Consider the following 22590-nt stretch of genomic DNA (forward strand, 5'->3'; position numbering starts at 1 on the left):
TTACATATAGAAATAAACCCAAAATTTACCTCTGAGTTTTATTAAGTAAGGATAAATTAAAAAGTGGAAAATTTATTTATTTAGGATGTTTTAGGCTTGAGCCTAAAATAAGATTTTAAAATACAGGGAGAATGGATTAAATGAAAGAGAGACACTGGGTTGCATCCACTGTTGTGCATTTTAAAGAAACTAATCTTGACAAATTACACCAGGAACTATCATTTCCTCTCACTAAAATCCTTCCTGTTCACTCTGGCCCATGACTAACTCTTAACTGCAATTCATTTTTCTCTTTCCCATTACAGCAGCCTTCCAGAATCTGCTTGTCTGAATGTCAAATTAAGCAAGAAAATTAGCTTTTTGACCAGAATATCTTGTTGTATTTGCGGTGACATCAGCTCATACAGCAATCTCCTTGGCTCCCACTTGGCGGGTGGGGCAGGCTCAGAATGAATCCACCAAAGTGCTGCTTGAGGAGGTACTTTCCAGATTTAGTTCAACACATACAACCCTTTTTGGAACACGTTTTCAGTGTCTAAGCTTTTCTTTGAGGGGTGAAAATTCATCGTGCTGGGTAGTAGGCTGGATGCATGTCTCACTAACTAGGAAAGGACAAACGGAGCTTTGGAGGAGGGGCTTAAAAATGAAGGAACTGAGGCTTCATGAAAATATAAGGGCCATATCTGGCTACATTGTGCACAGGCTCTTAACATCTGGGAGCCTTTTCAAAAAGTAGTGAGTGACTGCAGGCACTTGCCAGGCAGGAATCTGTATTAGTGAAGGGGCACAGAGTGTCCCCAGGGCTGAAGATGGGGCACATGCAGCTGCTGAGGGAAAAGGAGAGCTTGTTGAGACAGGTACACATGGAGGAGGGGCCTCTAAAGAGATGAGTAAAAGATTCTTTCAACCTAGCCTGACTTTCAAGATCTGTGAGCTCCCAAACCACCTTGACTGGCCCCTCTCATTCAGCCACAATTAGTTTTGGGGGCAGGGTGGGGGGGGGGGAATGAATAGTGAGCTACCTCAAATAGCAAAGCATATAGTAAAGCTCAGAAAACTTAAAAAGAGGGGATTTTGTCTTTATATTTGATGCAACTCTATTCTGTTTCTGTCTCTGATGACTAGGGAGATGTGTATTTGGTATCTAGTACTACGCAAGAAGAATGGATGTAAAACCAATGTCCATTTGGCGGGGTCCTAATGTAACCACCTAATTTTATGTTTTTGGTCCTAATCTATTACAAAGTGGCCTACAGTTAGACAGAAGTGATTTAACTCCACCTAAAAATGGACTTGGTATACATGTCAAATGCCAAATACAAACAACAAAAAACTTCAGAAATTTGTATTTACTACCCTTAGATCTTCATTAACAAAACCAATGAATTATCACCAGTAGTCTAAACATTTAAGGTTTTGTCATCTGCTACCATGCACATACCACCTCCATGTAATACACGCTCTATGTTCACCCTTCTTAATATTTGACATGGTTGCTGAGTATAGCACATGCAGGAAAAAGATGACAAAAGCCTTTGGCCAGTAAAATAAAAATTTTTAAAAACCTTCAACTTATTTACATTTTTGCTTTGTTAGTAAACTGGACTGGTTGGCTCAGGAGGCAAGACAAGTAAAGTGAACACCCACAGAATCTTCTGGCAACTGCAATGCATTCTGACGTTGTGCCGAGTCAGCTGCCCTGATGTACTGGGGGGATGAGGCCTAGTGTAAGACCTATCCAACATGTTCAAAACCTTGTAGGTTTTTCTCTTTAAACCAAAGTACACAACCGTAGGATGTAACCCAAGACACAGCGTAAGTACAATGTGACGAGATCATTTATTAGAGGAATGTTTAATATCAGACATTTCAGAATTAACTGCACCTGACATAAGGTTTGCTTAATTTAAGTGTATACACAGCACACTACCAATGAGGAAAATGGAGATATTTCATTTCTGTCTCCAAATATAAATACATCGCTATGAAGGGAGAGAAATGAAGAGAGAATAAGTAAAAAACATGACAATCTGTATTAGCACAGGGAGAGGGAATACGTATAGTTTCTTTCTCCCTCAAAGCCAGTTTAGATTAAACAATCAGGGCCAAATTCTTTGCTTTCCATCTATAGAAACCTGCAATCCTAGAGCCCAGTTCAAAGGGAGAGAATCCATGTGGATAGTAACCACAGGGAATCTCCATGTTGCTTTTTAAAAGAAAGAAGGAAGGAAAAAGCCCACTGAAGAAGGGATGTGGCAGGGCCAGTGCCTCCCAGGCCCCCTGGCAGCAGCTGTTCCCAGGCTGCTCACCAGGGCTGCAAGGCAGCATGATCAGAGGGCAAACTGCAGTGGGCGGAGCAAGGGTTTCACAGACAAAAATCAGAATCGGCCAAATGGGATGCTTTACTGGTCTTTGTTTATCCACCTTTGTGATACTTATCATTAGCTGTCAATTTCATTTACCAGGGCAGAGATGGAGAAAAATGATTGTTCTCTTTAACAAATGCTAGGAAAGCAATACTAGACCCCCCACAACATTCTGGCTTTACCTTATCCCAGCTCTCAGCTACACAACAGCTGTGCATTTTACAAGGAGAGACGATGACTGAATGAGCCAGTCTGTGACTCAGGGAGAGGCAGCATCAAGATACAGCAAGAGGTAAGGAGAGTGAAGCAAGGTCAGAAAAAACAAGTCAGTGCTGGAGATGAGAGGAAGGAGAGGAACAAAAGCAAGCAAAACCTACACACAGAAAATAAAGGAACATCCCACAAAATCATGGCATCTACAGGGAAATGGACGGAGTTGGAGAAAAAACCCAAATGCCGAATGTTTTCTCTGATATAAGGAGGCTGATTCATAGTGAGCTTGGGAGGGGGATGTGGGAGGAACAGACGAACTCTAGATAGGGCAGAGGGGTGGGAGGTGGTNAAACTTAAAAAGAGGGGATTTTGTCTTTATATTTGATGCAACTCTATTCTGTTTCTGTCTCTGATGACTAGGGAGATGTGTATTTGGTATCTAGTACTACGCAAGAAGAATGGATGTAAAACCAATGTCCATTTGGCGGGGTCCTAATGTAACCACCTAATTTTATGTTTTTGGTCCTAATCTATTACAAAGTGGCCTACAGTTAGACAGAAGTGATTTAACTCCACCTAAAAATGGACTTGGTATACATGTCAAATGCCAAATACAAACAACAAAAAACTTCAGAAATTTGTATTTACTACCCTTAGATCTTCATTAACAAAACCAATGAATTATCACCAGTAGTCTAAACATTTAAGGTTTTGTCATCTGCTACCATGCACATACCGCTCTATGTTCACCCTTCTTAATATTTGACATGGTTGCTGAGTATAGCACATGCAGGAAAAAGATGACAAAAGCCTTTGGCCAGTAAAATAAAAATTTTTAAAAACCTTCAACTTATTTACATTTTTGCTTTGTTAGTAAACTGGACTGGTTGGCTCAGGAGGCAAGACAAGTAAAGTGAACACCCACAGAATCTTCTGGCAACTGCAATGCATTCTGACGTTGTGCCGAGTCAGCTGCCCTGATGTACTGGGGGGATGAGGCCTAGTGTAAGACCTATCCAACATGTTCAAAACCTTGTAGGTTTTTCTCTTTAAACCAAAGTACACAACCGTAGGATGTAACCCAAGACACAGCGTAAGTACAATGTGACGAGATCATTTATTAGAGGAATGTTTAATATCAGACATTTCAGAATTAACTGCACCTGACATAAGGTTTGCTTAATTTAAGTGTATACACAGCACACTACCAATGAGGAAAATGGAGATATTTCATTTCTGTNAGAGGGGTGGGAGGGGAAGGGGGCGCCTGGGGGTAGGAAAGATGGTGGAATGAGATGGACATCATTACTTTAAGTACTATATGAAGGCACACATGGTGTGAACATACTTTGCATACAACCAGGGTTATGAAAAATTGTGCTCTATATGTGTAATATGAACTGTAATGCATTCTGCTGTCATATATAACAAATTAGAATAAAAAATTTAAAAATTAAAAAAAAAAAAAAGAAAAGAAAGGGACAGTCCAATTGCATGTATAGTAGCAGTTTGAGAGCCCTGTTCTGGGAGGCCACGGAATCTTGACAGGACACTGCACTTCACCAGTTCCGACTCAAAGCCAAAAGAAGGAGACTATATATTATCTTAGCATCTAATGTACAGATCAGCAAAATTTAAAAACAAGGGCTAGAGATGGGGAAAGAAGATGATACAAGGGCCCAATTTTTCAGTAAATAAAGGTGTATTTACATTTAATTAGAAGTAAATAAAAAACAAAAACCAAATATCAACTTTCTGATCAACCCAAAGTGTGCCTTATTGCCAATGACCAAATTCACAAAAACACATAACATAATGTAAGTTGACTAACTCAACACCTCCCAGAGAATAAGGATGTGGATTTTAGGGAAACGTAATTTTTCACAAGTGTGTGTGCATATGGGAGATGGTACACAGACTAGGTGGATAAAAATGGATTGAGAAACCTGTAATTTTTTCAACAAAATCTGTTAGGATTTTTAAACAAATCCCACTAAAATAGCACCATAAATTTTTTCATAAACACCTATCAAAGACTTAGTTTTGACTGTCCTTAGGCTTAGCTGTGGGAACAAAGAGAGGAGAAATAGGACATCTGGATTCAAGCCATGGACTATCCCCCCAAAAAGGCTGAGACAAGGCTGCCAAGGGTTCCCTGCTCCTCTATAACTCAGAAAAGGGTGCTCCATCCCACGAGAGCAGGCTGGCTGTCAACCCTGTGTTGCTGCACAGGAAGCAGTGAGTGCCAGTGTGTGCTGGCCCCGAGTAGGACACTGCTCAGAGCTAACTGATATCATCTCTAAAAAGACAAAAAAGAGGGAGAAATAATCCAGGATTCTGAACTGCAACTATTGTTAAACTTTGCTGACCTGACGGCCCATCATACAGAAATCAACTTGCCTATGGCCTGAGTGAAGCAAGGGTTTCTGTCCCACAAAATTTTTATGTGTAGAAATAGTGGCAAAAATTCTGTTAATCTCAGGGATACAATCTTTTTATCTTTATTTTCTCAGTCCCAACCCTCAAGAAGAGCAGCTGTGACCTTTTTTTTAAGTAAGAAGAAAAATAGATTCAACTTTGTGAAAATGTGTTATGCAGTTTTAAGGCTAGCAGTCCAGCTGAACAATCTCGGTAATCAGAGCTAACCATAACTTGAAACTTCATACACACCTTGTGAACACTATTGGATAAAGAATCAGGGACTTGCTGCAAAAACCAATCGCACTGCTCTGGATGGTAATTACAAATGGATAAGTCTCCAGGTCTCAGCTTGAATAACAACAATAACTGATGGAAACGACAATAATCAACAGGCATTAAGTGCTCACCAGGTCCTACATGTAGCATGTACCTGTCTTACATGTAGCAGCACATTCCTTACAGTGGCCTTATGAGATGTAATTATTATCTTTACAGATGCAGAAACTGAGGCTCAGGGAAGCTTAGAAGTTTGCCAAGTTTACTCAGCAAGTGGCTTGACGATAAGGAGGAGGGTTTAGCTGTTATGAAAGCCCATTCATCTAGCTCAAAAGTTCACTGCAATTCCATCTGGGAGGAAGGTGAACAAATGCCAAAATTGTCCATCAGACTTTTTAAGAGGCTCTTCCCTTTAGAACAATTCTAAGGTTAAGAAATGTTCTCTTTGTCATGTTTTATATGCTTGATCATATATGCACCTTCACTTCAAGAGTACATCAATCACTAAGGGCAGGTACAGTGGCGCAGGCCTGTATTCCCAGTGACGCAGGGAGATGAGGCAGGAGGATTGCAAGCTTGAGACCAGCCTTCACAACTTAGCTACACACTGTCTCAAAAAATAAAAAGGACTAGGGATGTAATAAAAAGGACTAGCTCAGTGGTAGAGCACCACCGGATTCAATCCCCAGTTTCACAAAGAACCAAACAAACAAAGTATCACTAAGAAAGGTGAAGCTTTTGCTGCCTAATTTCTTCCCTGTACTAAATATCAGTGAAAAGTTCAATCAACCAACACAGAACTCGGATGAAGCACAGCTAAGATGGGCACTGCTGATACAAGTTTAAAAAACAAGCTCTCTGCTTTCAACAACATTTTCAAGAAAGATGACAGTTTTCGATTACAAAAGGAATTGGCAGGGAGAAATGAATAGGAACACTGGTATTCCCCTCCATGCCCACACCTGCAGCTACTGGGGAGCATGGACAGCAACTGTGCCGGTACGTGATCAATGACCAACTCTTACCCTCCAAAACACACAGCACTGGACTTGGCGACCAATTCCTCTCCTCTGTGTGCATGACCTAACAACCTAATGCCTGACCATCCAGGACCACAGGCCCAATGTGAGCTTTTCTCTTAAGGTATGTGCTCTACACTACATCAAAACCCAGTCACTGAAAACAAAGGCTCAGAAATTTCCACCTGGAAAGATAAATGTACGTAAAAACATCTTCAGATTGTCAAATACACATGTCAGGTATAAATATTCTTTATACCTCAGAAAAGTCTGTATTTGATTAGTTATTAATTCAGAATAAAGGAGTGAGCTCTTTTTGGAGAAATACAACACTTGATATATGATTTTCCAACATTTAGATGACACCCCTCAAAGACCAATCTGAAAAAAAAAAAAAATCTGAACAGCAAAGATTGCCTTAGAAATTCTGAAGTAGGGAGTATTCAGAGTTAACACTCTTAACAATAAGTAGTCCACGTCTTATTGCAAACACTAGGAGGATAAGCAAATATTATTGAAGGAAAGGTAACATTAAAATGTCTTAAAACTACGGCTATGCTCAAATTATGGATGAATCTTAGAAACTTAACCATTAGCCAAAAAGTAAGACAAAGCAGACCACATATGGTGTGAGTGGAAGCAGCATTTTCTGATTTTCCCAGGGCCTTCTTAATTTGTGCTTGTAGTTCTACTGTAATTATTGACAACATGACATTAAATAAATAGTATACATTTCTACAAAGAAATTTATCAAATAAAACTAACTCCATATACTCTGAATGCTTGTAATAAAATTCTACAAAAACAAAACAAAAAGTGATAAAAAAAATCTAGAAGTGGAGGAAAGGAACAGAGTCTGAGACAGGGAACGGACATACAGGTAAGATGTAACAGCACCAGTGACACCAATACTCAAACTGGACGGTGGACTCATGAATATTCATGATGGTCATGATTCACAATTAGCAAGTTATCTATGTTACATATATACACTATAATAAATATACAGGTATTCCATAATAAACATTTTATAAAAATACAAAATCAAATATAAATGAGACTTTATTAGCAATTCAATACCCATTCTGATACGTAGTTCAATCAAAGTGCTTTCTGACATATCCGTACTATGTTAGCAAAAGTTGCACAAAAAAAAAACTTACACATAATTTAATAAGAAACGAAAGCTAGTTGCTTGGTGGGTTTAAATGTATGACATTTGATATAAGAAAGCTGGATCAGAGATGAAGCTATTGAAAAATAAATATTCATAAATAAATAATTCCAAGAACATCACTGAGTGTTCTGGCACTGATCAGTGTGTGAATATGAGCAGACATGGGGAATTACAAACCCTAAAAACATTTGAGAAATAACCGTTGAGGTATACTTTGAAGAGGACAATGGAAAAACCAAGGCCAATGCTCATGAATAACCCACAGTGCACTTACCAGTAGAGGATCTTATTTAACAAAGCACTACAGAGTAAATGCTCAGAGATCAGCTTTGTGTTTCTGGCAAACTGAAAATATCAAAGTATCTGGTATTTTCTAAACGGGTGGTAGGTGGTAGACTCATTTGCTGAGACTCTTTAGGAACTGGGACTCTGGTGTTCTTCTTTGAGAATGCAGCTACATTCCTAACGCATGGTCCCATCACTGGGGGATAATAAAACAAGTCATGGAGTGTGAGTGCCACCACAGAATGTTAGAGCTGTTGTTTGACAGAGAAAAACAGTGACAATTAAGAAGGTGATACCTGGAATACTTGCAGGAGAAATTGGGCCAGATCGCGACTGGTTGCTTCCTACAGGAGAGCCAACAGGAGAAGGTGAGGGTCCCCCAGGGATGCTGGGGAGATGGGGAGAGGCATGTGGAGAGAAAGGTGACTGAGCTGGGTTGCTCTGGTCCCCCTGGCTGCTTGTGGACCCCGACGCGCTGACCGCGGAGCTCAGGGTTGCTTCCGTTCCTGTGGGGAGGTCATCAATGGAGCCAGACAGGTCCTAAGAAAGAAAGAAAAGCATGTATTTATAGGGTAACACACTGGACCAATATCCAACTAACACACTCCATGAAAATCATAACAATGTCCCCTTCAGAGCAAAATTTTTTTTTTTTTCTAAATTAACGCCCAATTCAGAGTATGGCCACTTTTTATTAGAAGATATTAACGAGTTCCCTCCTGGGACGAACCCATGAGAGTGAGCATCTCCTAAAAAATGAGGAAAGCTGTATCTCTCTTCATAAAACCATCCTCTTTGTTTTCTTTTCTGTTGCCATGCCAAGTCCATCAGGCCCAAGCAAGGTGCCGTGCAGATACCATGGATGGGGTGACTTACCGTAGGAATGGAGTACCTGGCTCTAACATGAGGGCTTCCATAAGCTGAGCAACCACAGGATTTGGGTCCCTTTGTTTAGAATCAACATTATAGACTAAATTTCAAACTAGGACGTTGTAATGTAGTAATAGTCTTTTTTTTTGGGGGGGGGGGGGTACCAGGAATTGAACCCAGTGGCACTTAACCACTGAGTCACATTCCCAGTCCTTTTAAAAAACATTTTATTCGACACAGGGCCTTGCTAAGTTGCTGAGGCTGGGTTTGAACTCATGATCCCCCTACCTCGGCCTTGCAAGTCGCTGGGATTACAGGCATACACCACCATGCCCAGCAACAGTCAAAAATTTAACCAAACTTTGCAGTGAAGAATTATTACATTTTAAATAACTACAAAGTACTGTTATAATAACATAGTGATATTTGTATTTTTATGTGACATTGCGAAAATAAATTCCTTTGAAGTTACGTTGGCAGAAATGAGTCCTAATGTTACAGCTTATGCCTTTATATAACAATTTGATGCTGGCAATGCTATCTAATTTGACCATAACACCCTCTGAGGAAGTTATTAAAAATCTCCATTTGACAGCTTCAGAAAACTGAAGTTCAGAGATTCAAAGTTACTGTTGAAGGTCACATTACTGAGGACAGATGCAGGAGCTAAAGAAAATAAAGGGAAGAGGAGAAACAAAAAAGCAGCAACAGACCATACATGGTGGCTCCTTTACTGCTGTGCCCCATAGCCTACACTGGGGGCCACCAAAAGATGCTCAGTACCTAGGCAAAGGCTTGCAGGAATCACTGGACTCTCAGATCTCCAATGCTGCAAGCCCAGGCAAAGCTGGGGACTAGATGTTCAGTGAATTCTAAATGCTGAATTGCAGTATAAAACATATCTGTCCTGGTAATCCAGACTAAATACTGCAGAACAAAATCAGAAATACCTGGTTATTACTGCCTCAAGGTATATTCAGTCCTAACACATAAGCTCTAATCACTCAATTTCATTAATGTTTAACTTTGCTTGCTATGGGGACCTTTGAATCTAGGGCTTTGAAAACTGGGGGTGGAGGATGCTTTGGGTTCTAAGAATAAATCTAGCTCAGAAAATATAAAAGGGCAAGGTAAAGAGAGCTGGTCATAGCTCTTCAGCAATGACAAAATGTCACAAAGCAAACTCAAGATTAGGATCCCTGGATAGTTCATCTGCTGATCATCTGGTATAACATGTAATTAACTTCTCTTTCCTCTTTTTTTCTAAACAGAGAAACTGAATTTCTTTTCTTTCTTTCTTCTTCTTTTTTTTTATTTTTAAACACTCTAGTTATAGCTGATGAGAACCTCACAAAGAGATGAATGTTGCAGGGAAAATGTGCTAAGAATAACTTCTCAGTTATAAATAAAAGAGTTATCTTTAATGTAAAATAATTGTGTTTATGAAAAACAACAAAATGGCAACAGGGTATACCGAAAATGTTACCACTGGAAAAAGGAATATCAAAATCCCCAAAATAAAATGAGGTAGGCTGAATCCGATTTTAGAATTCCGAGATAAAATAAACCTTTCTGCACAGGGCACAGGAGATCATGATTGTGCACACATTCAGCTGGTAAGCTTTGTATTTAACTTGATTACTGGATTCAACAATAGTTCCATTTAGAGCTTCTGAATTGAATATAACCCGGAGAAGACAGGTAGAAACAGGCAGGCTACTCAGCCAGGTACATGTTATGTACAAAGCAGTCACACTTCAGTAATGAAGGCAGTTATTGGAATTCCTCAAAACAAAAACTTTTAGGTTAATAGATGTGTACATGTTCACAGACACTGGTGTGTTCAAAAGGAAAATGGGAGCTGACTGTGCCTGTTCCTCCGGCACCAGCCTGCATGCTGACTTCTCCCTGGGCCCAACCCTGGAGCCTGGGATGGGCGTGAAGCAGGGAAGAGTGGAGGGCCTTGGAGGATCCTTTCAGGGTCTGTGTTCCCCGTTCTAATGGATGGAACCATCTCATGAATGTGCAAAGGGACATAACTGCAGTGGCTCTTGAAAGCAGGGTACTGCAAGCTGTGGCCTGCAGGCTGAACATGGGTCCCTTTTTTGCTCTGCCCACAAGCTATAAATTTTTTTTTTTTAATTTTTTAGCTATAAATTTTTTAATGACTGGAAAAAAACTCGTAAGAGAAAAATATATGAAGTTCAAATTACAGTGTCCACAGCACATCCCTGAACTGGCCAGTCCATACCTTTCAGAGCTGCCTTTGGCTCCGGAGGCCAAAGGTGGCAGAGCAGCTATGACAGAGAACTTATGGCTGCACAGCCGGGAAGGTTTACATCTGGCTCTAGCCAAAAGAACCAGCAACACTAGTATCACCTTACTGCCTCACCTCTTGCGTGGGAGAAAAATGTGAACTGAGAGGGGACCACAGCACACATTCTCCCAAGAGTAGGGGCTTCCTCCTCCTTAATACCTCTGAAAAAAAAAAGTGACAGCCAGATTATGAGTATTCTTTTAAAAATATCCTCCTAACCCTGGGAACCTATGGTGAGGCTGGGGGTGGCCTCCAGGAGCCAGGTGCTTCCTGACCTAACACTAGAGGGACAGGGGCAACCAGAGCACTGCTGGGAAGAAGCTGGCTCCCACGCTGCTTCCCAGAACACACAGTGAGGAGATGACAAGGTAAACAACCACCTTCTATTATGCTGCATATGGGACTAACAGAGAAGACAATGCAGATTCAGTTTTTTAAAAACCATCAATTGTCTTTAAATAAATCTTTCTTCATAAAAAACCAAAATGTCACTTTGAAAAAAGAAAAAATCTTTGTAATTCTCTGCACAATCCATAATCCCCTTCCCTGTCCTCCCTTAAAACTCCACATTATGGTTGAAAAAGTGACATGGATGGGTGTTAAGAGAGCTTCATTCAAGTTGCAAAGGCATCAAAAACATTTCTGTTATTCAACAAGCTGATCAAGGCAAGTATCAAGAGGAAAATATAAAGACGGTGGCTGTCTTCCTGCTCACGTGTCATCAGATTTCAGTGCCGACTAGACCTTGGTGCAACCGAAGAGTAATAAAAGATACAGTTTTTATATTACTGTTATACACACACGTAACTTTTATATGTAAATTATATGGAAATATTCCCGCCCTGCAGATACTTAGGGCATCCATATGTAGAACAATCTTAAAACATGCTAATAAAAGAAGTTCAACGGTGGTTTAAGCATCCAGCCTAGTTAACAAAGAAGCTCTGTAACTAATACTCCCCTGGAGGACAATTTAGTCAGCAGGGCACTGACTCCCTTCTTCTTTTATAAGTGCTGTCAGATCTGCGATGCCTGTATAGAACAGAGAGGCCTGGCTGCATCTCTTTCTAGCAGAGGCACCTTCAAGCTACACTGCTTCCACTTATCTTGCTGGAGAGCTGGCAGGTAAGGGAACTAACTGCAGGGAAGATCTTTAGGGGCAGGAGTTGCCCTGCCCCACTGCATTCCTTAAACTCTTGGCTTTCCTGATGGAGTGATGAGTAGGGCAATGATTTCATGGGTTCATGCAGAGCAGAATCCTATTGTGCCATCATAATTTGCTTTGGTGAAACCAAGTTGGGTTTTCAATATCTGATGTCAATCAAAATACTGAATACTTTCCAAAACCAAAAGACTGTGACTCCTGCTATCAATGGATAATTTATTTTTTTTAAATCACTGTCTAAAAAACCTCCAAATTAACAAAATTTATTTTACTTTTGAACAATTTAAATGAATGTTTTCTGCAGCTTTTCCTCTGCAACCATCCCTTTACCCCTTCACCCTCTTTATCCATGTACAATCTTCATTCTAATCCAAGTGACAAGTAAAGGAATTTAACTGTGCATAGAATGACATGCCACCAGAGAGTAGTAACAATCTCAGACTTGACAAGAGAAAAGTTAACATACAGCACAACAATGCTCCTGACTCAACACAGTAGGACAGGGCCAGGGATGCCAGTGACGGAAGGAATATATATATATATATAAATAAAATGAATAGTCTACAAAGAAGGTGCAGAGCAAGAATTTTTAAGATCTACATGTAAATAAAACAGACGCATAACATTAAGTATAAATACTCTTGCATGTCTATATTTTACAAATGAACGTCCCCACAAATATTTTAAAACACTGCATTGTGACTCGCTACATCAAAAGACATCTTTGGCTTTGATGGTATTCAATTTAGCATTAAGTTAGCCTACTAAAAAATAAATTCAGTCAATACTGGTGACGTTTAACTATCTTAAAGAACTGGGAATAAGTTAGAAATTTTACTCCCTTGCTTAATTAAATAAGTGGGTTTTTAAAAAAGAAAATGAACTTCAAAATACTCTAAGCTCTGGTTTTCAGTACAATTAGATGATGGTGTTAGGTGAGCGTGGATAGTGAGCTGCCCCCAGCTGCACACATGTGGGCATCTCTTGCTCAGAAGTGCCCCAGAGAGCATGGAGATAAACACTGAGTTAGAAACAGAAAAGAGATTTTAATCAATGCAACTAGCCCAGGTCTCTTGATTCTTCAGGTTTTAATAGGATACAGTTAATGATTTCTCACTGTGACTTCCCACGAGTTTAAAGCTTAGGTTAAAATGCCAGTTCACCGGTCTTCAAAAAAGTCTCTTCTCCAGTTTAGAGTAATAACTACCAAGAGTAGGCATACACAACTCTCTTCAACAGGCCCTAACTTTCTTGAGGATAGTGACTCCTGTGCCAGGTGTGGGGCAAATAATGGAGGGATTTGACTATTGTCAGGCAGAAGACACTAAATTTATAAGCTCTACAGTGGAATACAGCTGCAAACACCACAGGGAGTAATACAGCATGTGCAAATATTTCTAAATATTTACCACAAACCCTCTACCAAAAATTACTGACCTAGCTATTAAAATTTAGTTATGAATTTTCAGCCGTCTGTTTCTAATCCACTTTCTGGAGAGCAAGGCTTCAGCCTCATTAGGCTCTGAGCTCTCCCCAAACATACTGTGAGATGACTTCATATCTTCTAACCTTATTTTGGAACTATTGTTTTAGACATGTGATGCAAATATACCTTGAAATTGATACTATATTTGATCTTATAATTGACTGACATGAAAGAGGGGTTACCTCACAGTGACTCTGTGGGATTTCCATGATGTTTCTAGGCTTTGTCTCAACACAAGCCTGCGTTGAATGGTGTATTTCAAGATACTGCCCAAGTCCCTGATGCTCTCACTTATCTAGACAGCAGATGAATTAAAAGCTTTAGACTTCCTGTCTGAACAAGGAAAATGCAAAGAAACTAGAAAGCCAGAGTCCACAAAGAAAGTCCTTCCCAAAAAAATTCACTAGCTCTTAAAATGATAATTTTTTTTTTCCTCTTACGTATCTTAGAAAAGCCATGGCTTACTTTTTATTTAAACATTTCCAAATAAATATTATATAAGACAATATTTACAATGCATAGTCTTAAGATGTTTATGAGATAAACTGGAAAAAAAAAAGTCTGATGTTGATTTAAAATTAGTCAAAAGTTCCACAAATCTCAAAACCATAGCCAAAAGCCAGGGATGATACAAGAAAAATATATAAGGCAAAATTTATTTTAAAAGAGGCATCAAGAACCACTTTCTGGCATCTGTCACCCTCTTATTCCTTCCCAAGCAAAGATTGTATTATGGATAACTCTCATTTTAAGGGGACATCTATAGGACAATCAACTAAACTGACACTAAATCAGGATTCAGAGGTAAGCATATGATTATAAATATTAGTATAATGGTCACAATGTCTTTGTTTTTTAAAAAATCAGCACCTAAAATGAACTCTTGATATGAACTGTGCTGTGCTGCCACTCAAAATTGATAGGGGGCAGTCAACCTAAGAAATGTACATCATGGAAGGAAAAATTATTTTGGTTACACAGGCCTTCAGGGATTCCTAAAATACTGTCAAGTTTTTGAGCTCTGCCCAGGAGATTGTTAGCTCTTCCACCACCATCAACAGTCTCCAGAAGCCACATACACAGCAGGAGCAGTGTTGAACTTGAAAATACTTTGGAGAGAAAACTTATTTACAAAATGTGTTTTGCTTGTATGGAATTTGGAATTACCCTTTATCTGGAAATGATATTGCCCTTCTCGGTCAGACTCCCAGGAGGAGCCTCAGGAATGGGAGCGATGACCACTGTGACAGCCTACACTTGAGTGATTGCTCCTACTGCAATCCTGAGGCGCCCCCTCGGGGCCAAGATGGTCTGTCCCTCTCCTCCTGGGGAAACACAGAACCTCTTCAACTGTGGTTCACTCTTCCTACCAGGCAAATGTTCATTTGACTTGGTGTCCAATGTGTGAGAACCTTTCCTGACCTCAGGCTGAGGCCTCAGCCAGTGCTGACAAGCTAGCCCCCGTGTGCATGACTGTGCCCGTGAGCTGCTCCAAAGTGACAGCATTTTTAATACCAATTATACTGTCCTGGTGAAACTAAAGCTGGACAACAAAGTGAGGATATAGAGAAACTTGGAGAAAGAGTCATGTGTAGGCACGCCCACTCCATTTAAGGTTGGTAGTTGGGTCAGTGGGTGGGAGGAGAACTGGAGAAAACAGTTTGTGCATATGGGTGACATATTTTTTGGCTGACCCTATCTGGGCTTATGCACTTAAATTCTTATGTCATGGAGTCTCAGTGAAGAGAGACAGACAGGTAAGTTACAGTAATGAGCATGCTGAAGCGGGAGCTGGTAACTGCTGCTGCATGCAGAATGCTGAGGATTCAGCAGGGCACTTCCAGGCTGCGCCAGGAGGCAGGCCAGGGGACAGTGAAGGGTGCCTGTGGGCAGCTGTGGAGGATGGGCACCTAGGGTGGTGGACAGCAGGCAGGGAGGGCAAGAGCTCTGGCAGGAAGGGCTCCAGCACGGCAAGACAGCCTGCCTATGAGAGAGGATGAGGCTCAGGGAGCTGAGGGAGGCAGCTGGGAATGGCCTCACCTCCTCTGGTACCAGGAAATAGAGTCCTGCATTTTTAGAAAATAGGGAGCCAAGAGAGATCCAGAAGGTGAATTTTAATAGTCTCATGGAAGAGAAAAAAAGTGCAGTGAGGTGACAAATACAAAATTTTAAACTTTTTTAAGTTTAAAAAAAGGCCAAAAAAATCATATCCTCTAGTGAAGAATGAGCAAAGATCATGTTAAACACGATTTATACTGTAGGTACTCCTTGAGAATTGGTAGAAAATTTTAAATCTATGTTTCAGCATTTTATGAAATTAAACAACCAACAACAATCAGAATAATAAGGGTCTGAGTGACTGCACTCTAGCTGCAGTGTGCTTTCTCGACTGCAATGATCAGAAGTCTACATTCATCCTACTCATTCCAGTTCCACATAATAATCAATAGAGAAAATGATTTGAAAACCTTAAAATAGCAGAACATCTAAAAGCTAATTATGAGTAGCATATGCCCTTAACAGAGCATGTCCTCTTAATTTACTATTCCAAAGCCATTGGTGATGACTCCTGAGACATCCAGTTGTTGGAGGCTGGGGGAGGGGTTTAACCCAGTGACACGAAGGAGACTTGCAGGCCAGTACTTTGCAAATATCCTTGTCAGATATTAACCTATAAATATTAATGATCCATGTGTGCTGAAAGCAAACTGACAAACTAACAAGATCTGCAAATATATAAGGTTTAGACTTTGTCTACTGATCCCAGTTTTTATAACTGAAAGCACACTGTAAAGTCTTCAGAACAGAAAAGCCATCAACACCACCACCTTTTGCATCTCTCATGGTAAAAAAAAACTTCACTGTTTATCTTAGAAGTGTAATGCTAACCACCCAGAAACTCTGAAAATAAAACTTAAAAACAAAAGGCAGGAACCCTCAGGAGACATTTATTTCTTCAGCAGTAGAGTAGGGAAATTTTTTAAAACAGTAAGACCTACAAGAACTGCAAATAAATTAGCAACTTAAGAAAATAGTAACAGGAAAACATAAAACTCACAAATTATACCAAGTCCATGTAGAATAAAGGGAAGTTTTGTTTGTAGAAAAGCACTACAACTTGGTTATTTTGATATTTTCCCCATTTACTGGAACTACACGAACATATATATTTATTCTACATCCATCCCAGAATTTTAACCACTTTTTATTTTGAAATTACTTTAAGCCAACAAAAGTGGCAAAGAGTACTGAGGGCTGCTCAGCTTCCCCAGCCCCAGGGCTTCCCGCAGCCAGAGTACACTTAGTCAAACCGTGAGGTGTTGGGACAGCACTATTAACTATATACCTGATTCACATTTGACCAGCTTTTCCATCAGCATCCTCTTTCTGTTCCAGGATTCCATCCCAGAAACCATGTCACAATGACATGCCATGTCTCCTCAGTCTCTTCCAAGCTGTGAAAGGTTCTCAATCTCTCATTGTTTTTCATGACCCTGACATGTCTGAAGACTACTCATCCGTTATTTTCTAGAATGTTCTCCAACTGTCAGTTTGGTTTTTCTCATGATTAAACCGAGATGACAGATTTTGGGGGAAGAATACAACAGAAAAATTACCTGTGCTTCACATCTTATCACACCAGGGAGTACAGTGTCAACATGATTTACCACTGGGCCGCCCACATGGCTAAGGTGGTGTGGGGCAGGTCTCTCTAGGCTTCAGTCACTATTTCCCCTGCCTTCCCACAGGGAGTCACCAAATCTGGCCCACATGCAAAGGAGGGAAATGAAGCCAACCAAACAACAGGTGGTCCTGTGCCCACAGAGGGGTAAACACCTGGGGTGGGGGGAGATCTGGGGCTGTCTAAGTACCTGCCTTTCCTTAAGGTTTTCTCCACTAGTTTTGCGGTCATCAGGGGGATTTGCCAAAGCGACGATCACTCTGGCACTCTAATGATGACTTTCTGTTTTCCCTTTTCCTTCCAGATCTACTTGTAAGGAACAGCTGTAAGGAAGAGCTGCCCCTTGTCCATTCATTTTTACAGTCAAGACAATTATTTCTCATATATGTGGTATTTTTTTGTGCAACATGAGTTCCTTTATAAGATAATTAGGCAACACTCTTATCACCAAGTAATAGTGATACTTCAAACTGAGATGTCATGGTTATAAAACACCGATAGAGAAAAACCATGTTTTATACCACCACATACTAGTAGGAATATAAATTAGTATATCCACTTTAAACATCAGTTTGTCAGCACCTTGTAAAGTTAAAGATGTATTTACTGTATGACCAGAAATTCCAATCCTAGTTTTACCCTCCAGTGCCTGAATATAAGGAGACACATGCGAGCATGAAAAACTGTTTCCATATTGTAATAGCAGAAAACTGAAGGTAATTAAATTTTCCAGCAATATAAAATATGTAAATTGAGATGTATTCGGAAAATGGAATATAGGACAGGAGTGAAACTGAATGAGATAGAGCTAAAAATTTCAGCACAAATCACACAATGTTGATTTAAAACAGACAAACAAACAGCAATGCAGCCCACGTCACTCCTAGGAGGAAAGGAAGCCCGCAGTGGAGAGAGCATGGTGGTGTAGACCCAAAGTCCAGCACGAGCAGGGGCAGTAAGCAAAGCACAGGAGGAGGGTGGAGTGGGAGGCAGCACCGAGACACAGTCGTTTCAGGGTCTTTGCATCCTCAGGTCGGCCCACCGCACCAGCGGGCAGCTGAAGCCCTCAAGCACCTGGTCACGGGATGAAGCCCCACTTCCTCCCAGAGCCACCCACGGGGGAAGGTCTTCCTAGCTGCAGGCTCCAACCTCCAGGATCCAGGCCACCGACCTACTGCCGAGCTCCCCCCACGAGCACCAAGGAGATGTGCCAACGCTGGGGCAAGAGACTTAAATTCCAACCCTGGCCTGGCCACTCAGCAACTGCTGGACCATGGGCAGAGTATCCTTTCCTCACCTATAAAATGGGGAAAATATCGGCTCCTGCTCAAAGAATTTCGTGAAGATTAAGCAAAAAATGGTAAGTAAAGGATGAGTGCAGCACGGCTCCTGAGGTGGGAGCTCCTCCACTGACCGTAAGGAGAGGGGGCCGGACGCACTGCCTGAGGTCTGTGCCATGGGGACGCAGCCCAAGAAATCAGTGACATCAACAGGGATGGCTCAAGGGGCAAAGACAATGTGCTGCCTTCCAGAGGCACTGACAAAGGCGCACAGGCCCTGTGAGGACCACGAGGAGCTGGAGGAGGTCAGGACGTGAGCAGCAGCCACGGGGTTCAAAATGGGAAGTCCTGCTACCCAAAGGTGTAGGTGACCTGCCACAACAGTCAGGGGTGAGCTCCCTCCTGAGCAGTCAGCGCTGCCTCATTCTGTTCATGAACATGGAGGCTTTTCTGTTTTGTTTCTTTTTGTTTCTTTCTTTGGTGGTGCTGGGATTGCACCCAGGGCCTCAGGCATGCCATGCACAGGCTCCCCCCCCACCCAGGAAGCCTGAGTTGTCAAGGTTACCATGATAGAGTGCTGTGAGTCCAGGAGAGAGGACTGGTTAAAAGCAGGGTTCTGAAGCTTGGCACCTTCAGTGATGAGGGTTGGGGCAAGACAATCTCATCTTTTATTAAACTGTAAAATGAGGAGTATAATGCTTATCATATTATAATGCTTATCATTATAATGCTTCTCAGTGGCTCAATACAATGAATAAACAAATGGTATGGCAATTGTGTAGGTAATCAGTTTTAAAATATAAGATAGTATTATTTAAAAATTTTTTTGGATTGAGGATCAAACCTGCTGCCTCACAAAGTGCTCTACCTACCACTGAGCTACAACCCCAGTTAAATTACAGACATGGGATTCACATCACTCTTGTTTTAAAGAATAATGAGGAAATAGAATAACAATGAAATAAATACTAAGACCATATCAATTCAGACCCCAGTTTTCTTCCTTACTTGCTTATCTCCCTTATAATAATACCACAAAAGAAGAAAATCTACCAGTAAGAAGCACTTGATTTCACTGATAAAGATTTAAAATTACCTTTCAAAAACTGGAAAGCAATGATTGGTCTAATGACTTCTATGCATCAGAAAGCTGAAATTTTGATATCTTCATAAAAACCATCTTTATTACTTCTGAGTTCTTTACAAAATGGGGAACCCAGAACATTTTTACACGACAAGCTTAACTAGATCACACATGGAAATATTTTATGAAGATTATTTTTATCTTAAAATGGAATTCAATACATGTAGTACTCCTTCAAAAGTCAAACTAAAAATCATACGTTTTTCTTATTTTCTGTAATGATTCATATACTCACTTGTGGACAAGAGGTTTCCAAGATGAGCTGTTTCCCATTTTTCGTACAGGGGCAGCTGGTCACTTAACACTTTACATAATAACTTTTCCTAAGAGCATATAACCACTTGTATATCATGCTACTTTAAAAACTAATGCTCAAAAGGAAGTTTCACAGAGAAACTTCCAATACTGATAATAACAATGATGAAAATGATGCTATCAACAGTGGGCTGGATTAGGCCTACAAGTCCAGCACATTCCACACTCCACCACCAGACCTCCAGCCACCTGGTGATGGCACCTCACAGGGACAATCACTCTGTGGCTGGGGCCTGCTCCGAGGCCCTAAAGTAGAATAAAGGGTTTCTCCCAGGATCTTTCCTGGGCTGTGAGGAGTCTCAAAGACAACATGAACAAATTAGACTACAGGACTCCTAAAGGCCAAGGAGTGAAATGCACATCTTGCTTACACCTGAGACTTTTGAACACCAGAGAGCCCTAAGTAACTTGACTTATGAGCCCATCACATTGCCTAATTTCAACCCAGTAAAAGTACAACTTCTGCAGTCAAGTTGGACTTGAACTCTCTGGTAATCAACCTAATCACATGGAAGATGCCATGAAGCCTCCTTCCCATTCACTACACTTTACTTTCCTACTCTGACAAAGCCTGCTTCTAAGAAGCATGTAGAGGTTAGTTCTCTTTTGAAAATCTGTATCCTCTCCCACAGTCTTCATTTGTACTGGGAGCTGGAGGTGGTCACAAGGGAACCTGGGCTCTGGTGGAAGACATCTGCCTTGAGAACCTGGCTCCTCACATGCACTCACAGAACTCATCGTGTGTAGTGTGGGAACAGTAAAATGGCTCTATCTGAGCAGCTACAGACAAACAGCACTAAGTATGATGTCTAGCACCAAAAACAGGGCCTGTTGAATATCCACTGTAACGTAGGTTTTATAGTGACAACATAGCTGTTAACTCCTCCAGCAAATTCTGGAGTAATAGCACTTTGAAGTCACATCCTGACTCTATCATTTCTTCCTCTAATATTGGACAAGTTACTTAACCTCACTGATCCTCAGCTCACCATCTGAAAATTGGGGAAATTATACTAAGCCACATGAGGATTTTGTATGGTTACAAAATGCAAAGCATACATAAGTAAACAGTTGCCATATAAAGGCATACATACACAAATAAACATTCAATTCACGCAGTGTCTTTTGATATCGTTTATAATGTAAAACATTGAGAGTAAAGGATAAAGAATTTGTAAATGACTTCTAGAAAAATATCTCCTAAGAGATAAGTGGTGATAGTGGCATCCACACATCCTTCTATTCTTCAACAAATATTTGCCAAACAATTACTTGTTAGGAAAATACATTAACTAACAATCAATATTTTTTTTGAGAGAGAAAGAGAGAGAGAGAGAGAGAATTTTTTAATATTTATTTTTTAGTTTTCGGTGGACACAACATCTTTATTTTATTTTTATGTGGTGCTGAGGATTGAATCCAGCAACCCGCGCATGCCAGGCGAGCGCGCTACCGCTTGGGCCACATCCCCAGCCCCAACAATCACTATTATATCAGCAAATGGCCTTGGAACTTCTTTACAACCTGCAAATGCAGCAGGCCAGAGTGAACTTCCTGAGAGAGGTAACCTGCCCAGGTGGCTCAGCCTTGGTTTAAACCTTTCCTACATTGCTTCCTGGGGGGTGACAATGGCACAGGAGTTTATATCCCTAAGCCTCTGTTTCCTCACCTATAAAATGGATCTCTGGCTCAGAGGCTGAGAGAATGAGATGAGTCAAGTCATTTACAGATATTAGCCTTCATGCTTTCGCTTTTCATTAGTTATCACATAATATGGAGATCATAGGAAAACAAGAAGTAATGTGAAAACTGGAGAGTATATGGCAGAAAGTTAGAAACCATGTAAAATCTCATTTAGAAGCAAGCTAAAAATATAACTATTAAAACATCATATTAAAAATGTAATTTTCACCAGAAAGATTGAGTAAAAAAATCAAGTAATAGCAGAAGAAAAACATCATGATCTAACATATAAAATAGCATAAAATACATGAAGACACATGTATAAATGCTCACACATAACATTTTTTAAGCCTAAGAGGTATGGACAATAAAATGTTAATGATGCTTACTTGGGGTGATCAGATCTAGGAGGATTTTTACTTTCTTCCCTGTACTTGAGAAGTTATTTATTTAACAAACACTGAAGCTTCTTTGTAAAGTAAAACGAAAGGGAACCATAGAGGTTCCAGCGCGTAGCCATGGAACACCTGGATAAGCAGTATTGATTTATGCCACTGTATGACAAACAACAGATGAGCTTTTTAAAAAAGTATCAAATATGGTAAAGAGCTGAGCAGTAGTAGCAGAAAATCATACTCATGTTTTTAGAATCAGTGTCAAAATTTAGCACAAAGGCATATAACAATGAAGGGACAAGACAAAGTTGGACTGAGAAAGCAACCTTGCCATGAGGAAAATGGGTGGCAAGCACACACGAGCACTTCTAACTAAGCGGGTCCTGCAGAGCCTGTTCCCCGAAGGTGGCATCCTGAACCTGAAGACACTTGGAAAAGGCAGAAGTCACATGCCCATCTGATACTTGATGTAGACTGATGTAAACTGTCCTCCCAT

General features: G+C 40.5%; 1 protein-coding gene across 10 annotated transcripts in view; it reads right to left on the bottom strand.

The window, feature by feature from the left end:
- Positions 1-22590, bottom strand: part of Arid1b (AT-rich interaction domain 1B) — a 407120-nt gene that overhangs the window by 111452 nt on the left and 273078 nt on the right. For all 10 annotated transcript variants that reach the window (XM_048805918.1, XM_048805923.1, XM_048805922.1 and 7 more), the window contains exon 5: positions 8054-8297. In XM_048805918.1, the coding sequence (XP_048661875.1) occupies positions 8054-8297 (244 nt within the window). The remainder of the gene's footprint in view (positions 1-8053; positions 8298-22590) is intronic.

This window comes from Marmota marmota, unplaced genomic scaffold (genome assembly GCF_001458135.2).
Source record: "Marmota marmota marmota unplaced genomic scaffold, marMar, whole genome shotgun sequence".
Lineage (NCBI taxonomy): Eukaryota > Metazoa > Chordata > Mammalia > Rodentia > Sciuridae > Marmota > Marmota marmota.